General features: G+C 45.9%; 1 protein-coding gene across 1 annotated transcript; it reads right to left on the minus strand.

Moving 5' to 3' along the window:
• Window positions 1-2,276: 2,276 nt before the first annotated feature.
• E2F8 (E2F transcription factor 8) lies at window positions 2,277-13,337 on the minus strand. The gene is made up of 13 exons (XM_075427116.1): window positions 13,299-13,337; window positions 12,622-12,876; window positions 12,144-12,300; window positions 10,637-10,942; window positions 9,822-9,983; window positions 8,209-8,346; window positions 7,681-7,890; window positions 6,708-6,792; window positions 5,918-6,419; window positions 4,648-4,866; window positions 3,576-3,705; window positions 3,115-3,431; window positions 2,277-2,450 (listed from the first exon to the last, which is right to left on the minus strand). The coding sequence occupies exons 1-13, from the start codon at window positions 13,335-13,337 to the stop codon at window positions 2,277-2,279; spliced, it is 2,694 nt and encodes an 897-aa protein (XP_075283231.1).
• Window positions 13,338-15,034: the final 1,697 nt, after the last annotated feature.

Here is a 15,034-nt window from a genome sequence, read left to right on the forward strand (position 1 = left end):
AGGTTTTATATTCCCGGTGGAGCGGGAACGTAGTGTTTTCTGTAAATCAAAGGTAGGGATTAAAGAGCCCTGCTCGGAGAACTGGAACGCAGCGTATCAGAAGCGAAGCGAGCCCAAGGATCAGAGGGACTTTCCTGGAGCTTGGCAGCAGAGCACGTCGGGTACTCGGGTCAGGTCTGAGGGTGGGTGAGGCAGGTGGAGAAAGCAGTGGAGCTCAGCTAGTCAGGGCAAAACAAAAGTCTGGTAGGGAGCAGGATGCTCTGAGCAGAGAAGCGGTAGCTTTTCAGCCTGCACAACAAACAAGAACAAAGTAAAGAGCCAGGTGTTACAAAGCCTGCATGAAAAAGCGAGCAACTGTGTTTTGCCAGGAGCCAAGGGACGCTAGGCAGCAAGTCAGAATACACGTTCAGCTTTTTCAGAACAGAGCACGGTGTGTGAGGAGACCATTGCTCCAAGCCTCGGTACTGTGGTTTCTCATTCTGTCGACTGCGGTGCCCAAACAGGAAAGGTTTGTAGTTTGTTTCCTTTGAGCAACGCAAGTTTCTGTAAGTCATTGCCTTTCTGCTTCTAGAATTAAATTGATAGCACGTGTAAGGAAGATCAATCTATTACCACAGAAGAAAAATGTACTCACTGCTGCAGTGAGAATTCCTCCATTTTCCAGCTTTTATTCTTCTCTCCCCCTCATGTAGGAGTATTTCAATAGCGATCCTATTCTGTCAGGTGTATTTTGTATTATAATTTTGCATTTTTAAAGAGCAAGCCAGTTAGTTTTACTGTGTTAGCTGCTTTAACTGTTTTGTTTTTTTTTTACCCAGTCCAAACCTGAATCGTGGGCTTCACTAGAATTTCTCCTGTCCTAATTTAGACAGCCAGGGACACTTCACCGGGGAAGGCAGATAACGCTATATTTTACTTTTGTCCTCCAAGTGTGAGCTCTATAAGGAGGCTTCATCTTTTTTCCTTCAGTGTAGGAGACCCTGCCAGAGGTATTTAAGTTCATTTGGTTTAACTTAACCGGTTTGATGTGAAATTGCCAGGGGGGAGGAACAACAGTTGGAAGCTGACATGGATCTTGGCTAGAAAGCAGAGACAAAACCATGGGGCCTCTGCAGGGTGTGGGTGGATCCAAGGGACATGGGGCTCCCTCCTTCCAGAAGCCAGACCTTGTGTTGTTTGCAACGTCGAATAGCCAGTGCTTCACTAAGTGCACGTGGGATTTCTGGCGCAAGCCATTTTAGGTGGTTACAGAACTTCAGGTCAGATGTTCTGGAAACTTCCTCTTAGTGACAAGAGGACCTATAGTGCGTATAGCGTGGCAGGCACCTGGCCCAGCTCTGAGGTTACTAGAGAGGCCAGGTAATGAGTGTACATCTTCAGATCTCACTACGATTGTTTAGCTCGAGGCCCAAGCCATGTAACTTCTCCGTTCTGTGGTGTCTGGACAGCAGCATACTCTAAGGTGATAAGGGTACTATGAATTCCAAACTATATAACTGTATTTTCCTCTAATTGATGTTATTAGGAGATGTAATCTCTAGTGAGAGTTTGGAAGTCAGACTGAGTTACTAACATCCCTTTCTAATGAAATACCGTCTTCCCGTTCTTCAGAAGACAGACACCCGTGTCTGACAAAAAAAGAATGAAGAGATGCCAGTGAATATACAATGTGTTACTTAGCTAATTTAATTTAAACAAACAAACAAAAAGTCAAACTTTGAGTTCGATGTAAGTTTAATCTGAACAAATCAATTTAAAAATACAGTATAAATAATTCTTAACTTATATAAAACTTGATTAAGAATTCATTTTTTGTTGGATTTTTTCTTTTTTACGAACTTTACAAAAGAGCATTTACTGAACACAGGAGCAAGACATTTTAACTATGGCCTTTTTGTTAAGACATAAAATATGTACACACTCACAGTACTTTTTTTTGTGCAAAATATGTACTGACTGATAGACTGTACCTTCCTGTACAAAGAAAATTTCAGCTTACTTTGCATAGCAGAAAAGCAACACAAAAAAAAACCACTACATACATAACTTTGTTACTATAATACTTCAGGTAAGCCTTTGGGAAAAAATTATTAGACATTAACTTTCTTATTTAGAGCCAGTTTTAATTCCAAAGCATTAATTCAGGCTATTCCAGTACTGAGGTCTTGCCAATACGTGTCCAAACCACACATTGTCCATCACACAATCCAAGACGTGTGCAGTGTGTTACCGGTAATTACACCTGCTAACACATTCAGCAATTCGGTATCCCAAAATTAGTCTTTTGACACTTCAAGTTTTCGTTGAGGAATATACAGAGTTCCTTGAGAGATTCTGTCGGTACCATCTGGATTTGCAGACACTGAAGATACTGTGTTTGGCCCTCCTGGTGTGTGGAAAAAGTTTTCTGTAACTGTCTGGGGCTGTTGGGGTTCCTTTGGAACAGAAGGCTAAAGGGAAGAGAGAAAGTTACTTTTATTTAAGGGGAAAGAAAAAAAAACACATGAACTCTAGTTTTACATTTCTGCAGGGTGTTAGCAAACTCTTTTTCCTGAAATTTAATAACAACTTTTTACTAAGAAGAATATACCTGTATTCCTTATCTACCAAAAAAAAAAAAAAAGGTTTCTCTAATCCCCTCCTAACTCCATTTTTAATACAGATCTTAGGCAATACAATATTGCACAAAATACACAGAAAAACTTCCCATGGAAAAAAAATCTTTTAAAATCCTCTAAAAACGTATCGTATTAAAAAAAAGCTACCATTACATGCAGGAACTCGAGGGCTTAGGAAAGTAACAAGGAGGAAAGATAAAGTAACCAATGGATGGTTTGTTAGTAAGTGTCCTCTCAGATCTGCACAAAATCCTCCCTCTCAAACAGTTCTCTCCACATCTCGTCATCTTGCAGCTGTCTCCACATCTGCTACAAATAAGGTTCTTGTTCTTCCTTTCTAACCTCTCAATTACATGGTACTTATGGAGGCCTTCCCTGCCAGCTCTTTTCGGGCAGTGCTGATTCATAAAGATCAGAAAAGTGTTTTCCTGCTGTAAAGGAATTGCTTCCAGCTCAACCCACCACAGTCAAGAGGTCACAATATACTTTTACTCACCTTCTCCTCGTGCAAGCTCGCGTTTCCTGAGCCCTGGCTAACGTTTTCTGGTTGTGAAGGGACTGGCACATGCTGAAGAGGAGGGTTTGCAGGAACTTGCACACCAGCAGGTATTAGTCCTATGTGTTGCAGTGTAAAGTTCAGAACTGAAGAACTGGGATTTGGGGCGGAACTGGTATTGCTTGAGTTGAGACAGGGGTTGCTCAGTACAGGCGCGGCAGCTATAGAAGTTGGTGACAGCATTATATTCAAGGGTGTGATATGAAAAGCAGGGATGTTAACCGCTTTCAGTTCAGATGCTGTCACTGGAATGACACCTGAAACAGAAAAATCAAGTGTTGAAGGGGATTAAAAATTGAGACTCAAGCCATTGTGCTGCGACTGCATTACCTCAGCAGGATGATTCCGGCCCACGGTCCTTGAAGCCAGACATCGGTATGCCTATTTTATCTAACACTCACCGGCAATGGGCGAGCTGTAGGTAGTGTGCTGTAATGAACATATCCCAGCTTTCTCTTTATCAGAAAAGCCTGCCTTGTTGCCATTGGTGCACTGAGTCAGAGCAATAAGATAGCCAGATGGGAAAAAAGTCTGGAAAAGAAAAAGACAATACACCTTTACCCCAGACATGTAATAAAAAAAAAAATGAGTTTTTCTCCAAAGCTGCATCCCCCTTTCCTCATTCTTATTCTTTCTCGTATCCCCAGGATCATATATTCCATGCCTGTACTGCCTTCTGTCTGAAATTAGACAGAACTGACTCAAGGATGTGCTCTTTAAAGTACGACCACCCTACTGTGCAAAAGTCAGCCGGCTCCCTTTCCCGCTGATATCCTCAGTGAGGAACTGGATTAACACAGTACAATTAGACTAGATGAAAGAGAAATCCCGATACTGCATACTATTTTTTTTTTTTCTCCCAGAAGAAACATCTGGACCCGGTAATCATCATGTCACCTCATTCTTGGATTGTACTTTTCATAAGACAAATATTGGAAGACAATCCCTTTGCATTTACAAGTTCTGTTTTTATCAACAGAACTGTTCATTGTTCAGGTTCTCTGAAGTAGTAACTCTTAACTGCAGAATGCCAAACGTTACTGATTAAGAGTGTTTCATGTGATTCAGTTGTAAATCAAAGTATTTGAGACTAAATATACACAAAGGACTGGGGATGTAAGGGATCTCAACATCGCCTCCATCTACTCAGTTGTGATCATCATTCCAGTTGAAGCCTGAAAGCCACTTTGTGTCCTCTTATTTGTGTACTTAATGCAGAAACTGAAGTCCTAGATTCCTACAAAATAAGGATTTAAAAGCACACTAAAAATAATCCAACCAAAGACAACCTATATATGTGGAGTTCATTATAGTTTTGTTTCTTTTGCAAAGACTTTTTGCAAAGTAGGCATGGTGGTGTTGGGGTGACAGTGGCACTTGATGATCTTAGAGGTCATCTCCAACCTATGATTCTATGACTCCAAGTGGTGTCTTCCCCCGGCAAGATGTGCTGTGGTGTCTGACAAAGCTCACCTCATGAGCAGGAATGGCAAACGCTACAGGTATGCCTTGTTTAGTTTTGGTTTTGTCCTCATCTCCTGGCATATCTTCTCTTTTGCATTGGTCGTAGCGGCTTGCCATGTTTTGATCTAATATTTCTGGTTTGCTGTGCCTCTCTTCCTGGAAAGTGTCCATTTCGTGATTCACTTGTGAGCTATTGGAAGGTGGTCGTTCATTTTTAATAGATTCTCCCTTTTAAAAAAGTACAAAACCAAAGGCAGACATTGTAAGACTTAACATTCTCAATTACAGGTCTACAATGATATTTGTACATTTTAAAAATGAGGAAGGCAAGCTTTCTCCTTTCTGACTCCTTAGTTTGCGCTATAAAAATGTCTAGTCAGTAAGACAACAGTGTTCTCCATGTTGTTGCCTCTTGCTCCTTCACAGCAGGTGGGTGTTTGGCACCGCACGTTGTCACAACACACTGATGACATTTCACGACTGTTTTGGCAAGGACCATTTAAAGCAGCCCTGTAATTTACAGAGGCACTGAAACATTCGGGAGCTGAGGAGCTGAAAGCAATCCAGACCCAGTTTCTCCGTATCCATCAAGGGTATCCAAACCTCCTCCTCACGTGCTGTATTATGATGCCTACAACAACCCAACGTATTAACAATGTACAACACTGGACAGAAACGTTTCAAACGTGTCAGGATTTTCAGCCATTCCCTGCCCAGCACCTTTTATGTGTCCGCTTTCCCTCCTACCACCTCTAAAGCCAAGGATGAATGCCAGCCAGATGAGCAGCCTCAGCTACTCCAGAACCATTGTATAAATAGGTAAGTCTAGAAATAATGTTTCGGGAGTGGTTTTGTTTTGACTGACAGCTGTACGTTCTGACACATCTTCTTGGAAATAAATATTTGGAGGGGGAAGAGGGGAACAAGCAGAAAAATACAGCCTGATCCCAGGTTGGCTTTGCAAAGGTAAGTGTTCTATTGTGTACTGTATCTTCTGCCTCATGCTTGCAAATGCCACCAACATTATGCAATAAGAACTGGTGCTCCAAACACCAACACAAAATCTTGTTTCATACAGCAAAGGTTCTGCAAGTCTGCAGCACAAATGCTCTTGAAGTAAGGCAAATGCTTCAGTGTTTACAAGGTTACTCCCCTGGCAGGCTTCTTTACAATTTATTTACAAATTTGACACCCAGTAGGCTCCTACATCGCTTTGAAAATGAGGAGGTGGCAACATCATTAAGCTATAAAATGGCATTTAAAAAATAATTTAACTTACCAGAGAAGTATCAAGGCTTTCCTCGTCACTTCTAAACCTTTTAATCAAATTATTCTCTTGTAACGCTTGCGATCTTTTAAGGCACCTCTGTGATGAAGCTTCTGATTTTAGAGGTGGTCTTTCTTTAGCTGTCAAGGATTTTGTTGGATCATCTGTCGCTATGTGACTGTCCCCTTCCTCAGTGGTTACTTTATTTAATACGCTTGGATTAGTACTCTTAATTCCAGTTACATTAGCACACGGTAGAGGCTGCAACATGAAACTTGGGCTGTATGTTGGCACAGTGGGGGCCTGGGAAGGGTGCAGATATATTGCATAGGAAACACCGGAATGAGGATGAGGTAGGATCGCTGGTGGGACGGGACTGTGGCTCGGAGGACAGACACCAAGCGGCGGCTGAGAGGCTGCTGCTGCACGAGGGGCTTCGGGCTTGGCGACCGCCTCAGGCGAGGACAAATGACATTCCAAAGCAGATCTCGGCAATTTCATCTCTTGGGCTTTCCTTAAAAAAAAAAGGCCAAAACAAATAAGCAAACAAGCCCAAACGTATTTTAATGCCTTTGTACAGAAATGAATGCCCTGACAAATTATTTTCTGCAACACAAAGACTTAACGTTAACTTGTACTTCTCAATCCACTAAACAGAAAATGATAAGTAAAAAAAAATAGCCTGCGGTATCAGGCGTTACTGGTTTTTGCAGACTATTGCCCAGCTCAACCAGAGCACAGCTTTAACTTCATGGCCAGTGCTGAAACAACGCTTCTCACCTTAGCGCTTGTGCAAACTTACTTGGATTGTCCTTCCAGCTGATGTCTGGAGATTGCTGGAACCTGAGCCGTTTTACCAGGGAAAGCTGATAAACTTTGTTCAGTAGCTGGTTGGAGGGGGGAAACAAAACAAAACTGTTAGCACATCAAACGTAGAAGCTGGATTTTGTCTTGAGGAGACTGCTGTTGAATGCGGCACACGCATTTAGCGAGAAGACGCTAAGACTCCGTGTTCTCCTCAGCCCACAGCCCGGGCTTCGTTTGATCGGTTGGATAGCAGCGTACATCAAACAAATCTTAAAGCTTGAGCTCCATTTTTTTCCCCTCCAAAAGAGGATACTAACAAGAACATGAACATTGATAGGTAATTTTCTGGCAATTTTATGGAATATGGAACTGCTTAGATAGTAAGATCCAAAGCACAGTTTCCTCAACAAACCAGGGTTAGAGGAGTTCACAAAGAAAGAGACAATATCCAGACAATCAGCTACACTACACAAACAGAAGGTTTGAGGCCAGAAAGACATCACACAAAGTCAACACAGTGATATGTAAAAAAGGGATTCAATATTCTTCTTAAACCCAGAACAGTAATACGCCACTCCTCGTGTATTTGGTGTGAAAGAGGAGGCTCGAGTTCCCCACGTGGTGCTGAATTTGGCCCAGATCTCAATGATTATATTTACTTTGCTGCAACTGTGCAAGCTGTGACTGGATTCGCTCCACCAAACTGGAAAGAGCTTCTACTAATTGCAGAGCTTACGCACCGAACACAGGTCAGCTTAGCTTTGTTTTCACTACCGATCTTGGAAGGCCTCAGATTTATAGGCAACCTATACTTTCCCCCTCTCGTCTATTTTTGACAGTTCTTACGATGTGTTGTGGTAAGCAGGCATACCCACGCATCCGCATCTGCTACGAGGGGACGGCAAGCCTGACTGTTTCATGCAAGGTTACAGCCGAGTTGAAAACAAACTTCAAAAACAGATACGTACTTGCACTTATTTTAACTGGACTGGTCGGAGCAGACTGGATCTTTCTTCTGTCGCTTTCTATACTTTTAACTAACTTTATTAGAGATGGGTGCCGAGTGAAGTTTTGCTTTCCTCTTGAAGGAAAAAGGTTTTTTGAACACTGCTCTTTGGAAGGGATGGATTCTGAAAGAGGTGGGGGGCAGGGCGTAGAAGGTTTTTCAAGTTTTGTATCTAAAAAGGAGAAGAAAACCCAGAAAGTAAATACACATCATATGCAGATTCAGTAATTAAAAGCAGTTATTTGAGCCTGGCTTATAATTATTGAAGTACAAGCAGCAACAAAAATGGAAATGCAAGAGTCCCAGTATGAGTACATCTGCTATGTGGAAATGCATACTGGTGCGCTGTGCTGTCAAGGACCAAGGACGGTGATGTGACTAGCCAAGACTTTCTGCTTAGTCTACTGGCTTTTGGTTAAAAAATTTCTAGCAGAGAAAACAAGCAATCAAAATCATCAGCAGAACAAGAGGAAATAACACATACACCTACCCTGAATATCTGACAAGACCTCAGGTCCTGTCCATTTGAATGCTGGTTTTCTACCTCTCTCCTCTGTAACGTGAACTTTCTCGATAAGCTCAAGGCTGCTGAGAACATTCGCTATGTCATAAAGTCTCCTAATTTTGGCTGAAATAAAATAAACCAATGTAAAGTATAGCAATTCTGATTAACAAGTTAACATATATCACAAATAAAATGTTATAACGCCCTTTTAGCAGCTAAAAGGAAAAAGCTTTATAATTCCTTTTATAAGAACAATTTTGCAGAACAGGTGTTTGTACTATGAAATAACGTATCACAATATAAGGCTTATGTGTAAAATAGAATGACATAGATACGGGTCTAGGAAAGAAAATACCGCTACGTATATTATGCTAAATATAGGAAAAACATTTTCAAAACAAGTTAGGTTCTGTGCAACGGCCAAAGCTATCCACATTCTGCGGTGAAAATAAGTAGCTTAAAAGGCAGGTAGAAGCATGCAGCAGCGAACAGGGGAACTAGGGGAAGACCCATGCTAAAATCCATCAGGAACCTCATCCTGCACGTTCTTAACGGTTTCCAGGTTGAGCTATTAGGGAAAAGTTTTAGGCAGCCGTCGATTTACGAGTGACCGCTGGGCTGCAGAGTGAATGCGCTTAGGCCAAAGCTTCCGCTACCGGGAATTGCAAGTCTAGCGAGTTACGGACCTTGGGACGAGGCTTCTCAGCCGAGAACACGGTAAAAGGTGTGATCCCTGAAATACAGCCACACCGATGGAATGCCCTGAAAAGGCTTTCATGGCCAGACAGATGTTACAGAGGAAGAAGAAAGTACAAAAACAACCAAAAGCCCCCATGCTGCCGTGACGCAGTGGAAAGGAAACTACGAACTAGAAACCAGCGAGGATCAGTTTTCTTTTCTCGCAGACACAATTCCACCAAAAAAAGCAATGGAGTCTGTCTGAGACTCCAGGAAGGGTGTCACTTTCAATGTCACCCACAATTAATTCTTGATCCCTCGAGAGCAGGCACATTTTTGATTGTTACAGATACCAGGCCTGGACCTAGAAGTACCTTTTCATTTGAATGGAGAGGAAGAGGAGGAAGCGTGCGGGGAACTGAGAGCAGGGTAAACGAATGAAGAAATAATTGGCAGTTACAGCATTGGGTTTCACTTCCTCTCACGTGTAAGTTACTAACAGGACTTTTATAGAATTTCTTTAGATTTCTAACAAGTAAGTTCTATGACCAGAACACAGATTTGCATGATTCTGGGCCACCTTTGATGAAACGATGCCAAAATCTTTGACAGACTGCTTGAGGAAAGAGAAATTGTTACCAATAAGCAGCCCCGTGACGTTAATTCAGGAGAGAGGATTTAATGGACTTTTATGTGGTCATTACATCATTATGTAGCAATGACTACGAGGAGTGAGTCCCTGTTAAAAACTGTGCAAGGTGTTTAGTGAGGTTTTGGAGGCTCAAATCTATTTACGGCAGGAAAAAGATGATATTCTACACTTTATAAACTTGTATGAGAAGAGTCCATTTGGCTTACACTTGATATTTCTATTTAGGGTAAGATCAAAAAGCAGCCAGCAACAGCAGCACTTTACTTACTTTTAAACTTGCTTTTATCTAAGTCTTCTAACTGGTCTTCTCCAATCAAGATTTTAGCAGCAACTTCAAGGCTTACTATTTGCGGAGTCGATACAAGAAACAGCATCACAAATTTCTGACTCATCACTCGTAAAGACTTGTCCTTCCTGCTATTTACTGACGCTGCAGCAGACAGGAGAGAACTATTCAGTGACATGCCAGCTACAAACATTGTCAAACAGCTGAAGAAATTTGTCAGTAACAATCATTACAAGAACAAACAACACAGCAAGTAAGCAGGGCTGATGTGGACTCCAGAATCGTGTCTCTACATGGCAAAAATCAGATAATTGGGTGGATACCAGGTCTACCTACAGAGAGCGCGATGTTTTCCCCGTGTATGCATTTCCTCTTTTCTGACGACTTGTACTCTTAAAGATGCTTAACAGCAGGTTATACAATGTCTTTAACGGTCCTTAATTACATTTCTCCCATGAACAAGCGTAAATTAAAAAATAAATTCATGGAATAATTTATACTTTTGGCTTCTATAACATTCAGTGGTAACAAATCCTGCAGCTGGATTCTATGTTGGTTATGTCTGACAGTTTCACCCGGTGCCCCCTTGTTCTTGCGCTGTAAAAACACAATACATGCGCAAGAACTGAATGAATAAGGGAATTGAAAAGAGTGTAGCGCACTTATTGTCACCACAAACAGCTGTGGTGCCTTTTGGACAGTACCATTTCAGGCAAAAAAAGTCCAATAAATGTTTTTTCCAAGTTCACTTATCATCACAAATACATATTACTCTTGGCATTAAAGAGAATTATTACCAGCACGAAATTCCATTCCTGGGAGCTCGATAAAAGACATTTCTGAATGCTCATTTGAGCCAAGAGATCTTGCCGTTTCTTCGTTTCTTTCACCATCGAAATCGAATTCCTGCTCGTACTCCCTCTTCCTGATCATCTGAATTTGCTGGGTGTACTTGTTCTCTTCTCCAACTTTTTTCAAAGCCTGCAGGGTTTTGGAGAGATTATGTCGCCCGTGCCAAGTGTATCTGTTTTTGGCAAGGCGGCTCACCATGTGCAGGCTCTCTAGCACGTTCACAATATCATATATGCGCCTACGTTCAACATCTGAAAAAATAAAAACAAAACAGAAAGATGAACATAACATCTCTACTACATAAACTGTTTCGCCACACATTTACCTGAAACATGGTTTGCGCAGAGAAGGGATCTCTTTCCTATACTTCTCCCTCCTCTTAATATACTTCTAAGCCATTTTTGCCAATTCCTTGTTACAAAGGTTTCCGAAAACAGCTCTCGTAGATCTTGCCAGCAAGGAAAAGGAAACAATTCTTGCTTTAGACATGGAAGGACTTGCTTTTCCACAGTTATACTTGGTTTACAGCATTCTTCAAGAAACAAAACTTACTGTTGCCAGAGGAGCCATTACGTGGGTTTCAATACAGCTTTAAAAACCAACAAAGCATATTTAACTATCAGTTCCACTGATTTTAGACCGTCTCATCAAATATCCTTGGAAACTCACGGCAGACAACAGTTTTGTAACTTGTTTTTGAATGTCCTTCTATTAACACACTGTCCTTTTCTGGTCTGTCTGTTAAATTTTTGGGTTTGACTGGGCATTTTCTGAAAGGGGTGTTATTTTGTACAAAGTATAAACAGAATAGGCGTTCTGTTTAATTTGCAATTCATCCATCCCTCTTCTGTGTCCCCCAGCACATTCTGAAGATACAACACCAAAAATTTTATAACAGTATGACTATCATCAGTGCTATCATCTGTAGAATACTGTAATTTCACAGCTCCTTGATCAAAAAAAGCTTCAGCTTAACGTTAGCAACTTAAACTCTCTGTAGATCATACGTGCAATGTAAAAATAGTGATAAAAATGAGAAAGTTAAATTATCATTGAGAGCAGAAAGTAGTTTCTTGCTTTGATGTCATGCTTGGACAGGAAGCTGTGGGTTCACCTTGAGAAACGCTAGGTCCTGCCGCAAAAATCCAACCACTCATCTTAGCCGTCACCTCCAGATCCAAAAACCTGCAACCAGTTATTTGTGGTATCGGCAGTAATTCACATGCTTAATATTAATCAAAGTTCAGAGTTTCTCAGTTGGGTTCACTGAAGAAACGTCAGCTTTTTAAAAGAACCGCTCTAAGAAGAAAGAGTTTAAAGCTGGGTTTAAGTAAGTTTGAGAGCACACAGTAAGCACTCAAAATTTCACGGAGAAAAAATGTACAGAGGCAAACGGTAGGTTATTGGCACCTTTGTATGAATAAATCTATAATGGCATATACACCGACTTACTGAGCTCTTCAGCCACTTCATCGAGGCAAATATAATTATTCTCTGCAGTGCTGGGGTAGTTGGGATATCGAGCCAAGAATTTATGACACAGCAATCCTAGACTTTTCTCTTTGCGACTTGGCTGAGATTTTTCGTATTCGTCTCCCGATAAGTGCTCCTACATGGAAATAAGAAATGGAGAATTTGATTTTTTTTTTTTTTTGCAATAAACACATAAACACCGATATCTAACAGCTTTATTGTGAGCGCTGTCAAAGGCCCAGTGTCCTCCCTTTGTCCTCGACGGTTGCAAAATAAAACCAGCACAACGTTACCTGTTGTAACCAGACAATATCCTTACTTGCATTGAGTAAATGCTCCGAACTAAGACTTCAAAACTGTTGTAGTACATTAATGTATAACTTTTTATACTGAATAAACAGCCTTCAGCCAACTTTAAAAAAAGAAAGTAAATGCAGAAGATGCCTTTACAACCTACCTGCAAAGAGTGTCCGGCCTGCAGGAGCTGGCTGGCGCGGTCTGACAGCTCCCTTCGCTGCTCCCTGCTCCGGATCTCGGGGCTGGCCGCGCTGATCAGCATCTTCAGGTTGGAGGTGGGCGTCCATGGGTCTGCCGGGGGGGTCTTCTGAGGCTTCGGCGGGGTGGCCAGGGGCTGGACCTCCGTCAGGACGGGAGGCGAGGTAGCTGCTTGTTTCAGGGGGGTTTTCGGTACTCTCCTGCGGGAACGGTTCTCCTGCGCCCCAAGGGAGAGAAACCCCGCGATGTCACCAGCCAGCAGGGCCGCCGTGTCGGCGGCGAGGGGTCACCCACGGGTTTTGGGGGCTGTCTGAAGCCGGAGGCCGCAGGCTGGCTCCCAGCCGGCCCCGGGGTGCGGGGCGAGCCCCCGCTAGGGGATTCTGCTTCCTCCCCCCCTCCCCCCCCGGGGCGAGGGCACCCTCCCACGCAGACGGCGGCGGGGAGCGGGGCGGGCAGCGGGTGACGGGGCCGGGGGGCACAGGGGTGAGGGCGCGGAGGGAAGGGAACGGGCGCTCGACGGCTGCTGCCAGCGCCCTGGGGCTGCGTCCGTCCAGACCGGGCTCCCCGGGGCTGTCACCGGGAGGGGGGTTCGGCTGCCGGCCCGGGCTCCCCACCGAGTGAGCGGAACCGGGGCGTTACCTTCTTGCCGGGCCGCATCTCGCCGCCCGCCGGCCGCATTCTCCCGCCGCCGCGCGGCCTCAGGAGGGGTCGCTCACCGGCTCCGCATCGCGGGTCCCGCCGGCTCTGCGGGGCGGGAGGAGCGGAGCGTTACCGCCGGGATGGGGACCGGGAGGGGGGCGGCGGCAGAGCCCACCCGGGCCGGTTCCCGCTACCCTCGCTGCCGCCTCCTCCGCCGCCTCCCGCCTCTGCGCCCGACCCGCGCGCGCCCGCCGGCCCGCGCCCACCGCCCAACGGCCCGGCCCCGCCCCGCCCCGCCCGCGCCGCACCGGCCGCCACCGGCGGGCGGGGCCCTTCCGGGATCCGGTTTAAACGTTTGGCGCCAGCGCCGCGCCCAGAGGGCTACTCCGCTCCGTTCCGCTCCGCGGCGGAGCCCGCACCCACCGGGAGCGCAGCAAGTCCCCCAGCCCGACCCCGCCGCGCGGCCGCTCCCGGTGCCGATTTGAATTCAACCCGCTGAGCCGCCGAGGGAGGGGGAGGGCGGCGGCCCAGCCAATCGCCTCGCAGCGCTCCGCCACGCGCGGCCAATGGGAGCGCGGCGCTCCGCCGGCCGTTCCCTCCCGCCGCCGCCGCCGGACGGGGGAAGTTGGGGCTCGCGCCGGGAGCGGGGTTTGGCGGGTTCGCGGCGCGGGAACCGGGGCGCGCGCCGCCTGCCTCCCTCCTTCCCGCCCTGCCCCAACGGCTGCGGCGCGAGGGGGGATTAGCGCCGGGCGCTAATGGGTTTAGCGGAGATAATTATCCGCTGCCGCTGCTCCCTCAGGGCTTGACCGGTCCCTCAGGGCCGACCCCGCCCCTCAGGGCCGCCCGCCCCTCAGAACCGCCGGTTCCGCAGGGCCGCCCGCCCCTCAGGGCTGACCCCCCGGCTCTGGCGCCGGTTCGCGGGGTCCCGCGGCCTCTCCGCTCGTTTAAACGAGGAGCCGACGTCGTCGTGCCGCAGCTGCTCTCTCCCTCCCCACCCCGGCGGCCCTCAGGGCTGAGCTTCCCCCCCTCCCGGACCCGGGGACCCCGGTAAGGCTCCGGCCCCCGAGGCGGGCGCGGAACAGATGCGGGCGACCAGTGTGCTCCCACCTGCCAGGAAAAGCGCTGACGGAAAAGAGGGATTTAAAGGAAATAAAACTCGTTTAATAACTGCCTGGTGCATGGCTTGGGGGGGGGAGAGGGGGTTGGTGCCCCTTGGGTCAGGCCCCGGGGCCGGCGGGCGTTGGGACGGGCTGCGGTGTTGCCAGGCTTCCGGTTTGCCGGTAGGCACCTAGGGTTCAAAACCACTTCACTTTGGGGTTTTTTTTTGTACTGGAGCTAGGGCTGCGTAAAGAAGAAAAAAACCCTGTTAAGGCAGCTGTGCCCTTTGGTGGAAGGCGGCCCCTGGGAGCAGGTGAGCTCAAAGTGAAGAGTGACCCAGGTAACCTTCACTCTCTGGCAGCACCAGCTGCCTGCGTTCTCCGGCCGTCAATACGCGCCTCGCCGCAAGAACCAGGTTTAGGCTCGGGCGGGCCTGCGTTCGTTTTCCTCGTCTGTGGTTTGGTACAGTGGCTGTGTATCGGCTGCTCTTTGTGGGAGATGCACTAAAAGGTGCACTTGTTGTGTGTTCTGGTAGCCCAGAACTGGCGCGTGGCTCACAAGAAGCACAATTCTAAACACTTAAATACTAAAAAATGTGTGTGTGTGTGTTTTGCTTGTTTGTTTGGTTTTTTTGCAGG

Source organism: Opisthocomus hoazin, chromosome 7 (assembly GCF_030867145.1).
Source record: "Opisthocomus hoazin isolate bOpiHoa1 chromosome 7, bOpiHoa1.hap1, whole genome shotgun sequence".
Classification (NCBI taxonomy): Eukaryota; Metazoa; Chordata; class Aves; order Opisthocomiformes; family Opisthocomidae; genus Opisthocomus; species Opisthocomus hoazin.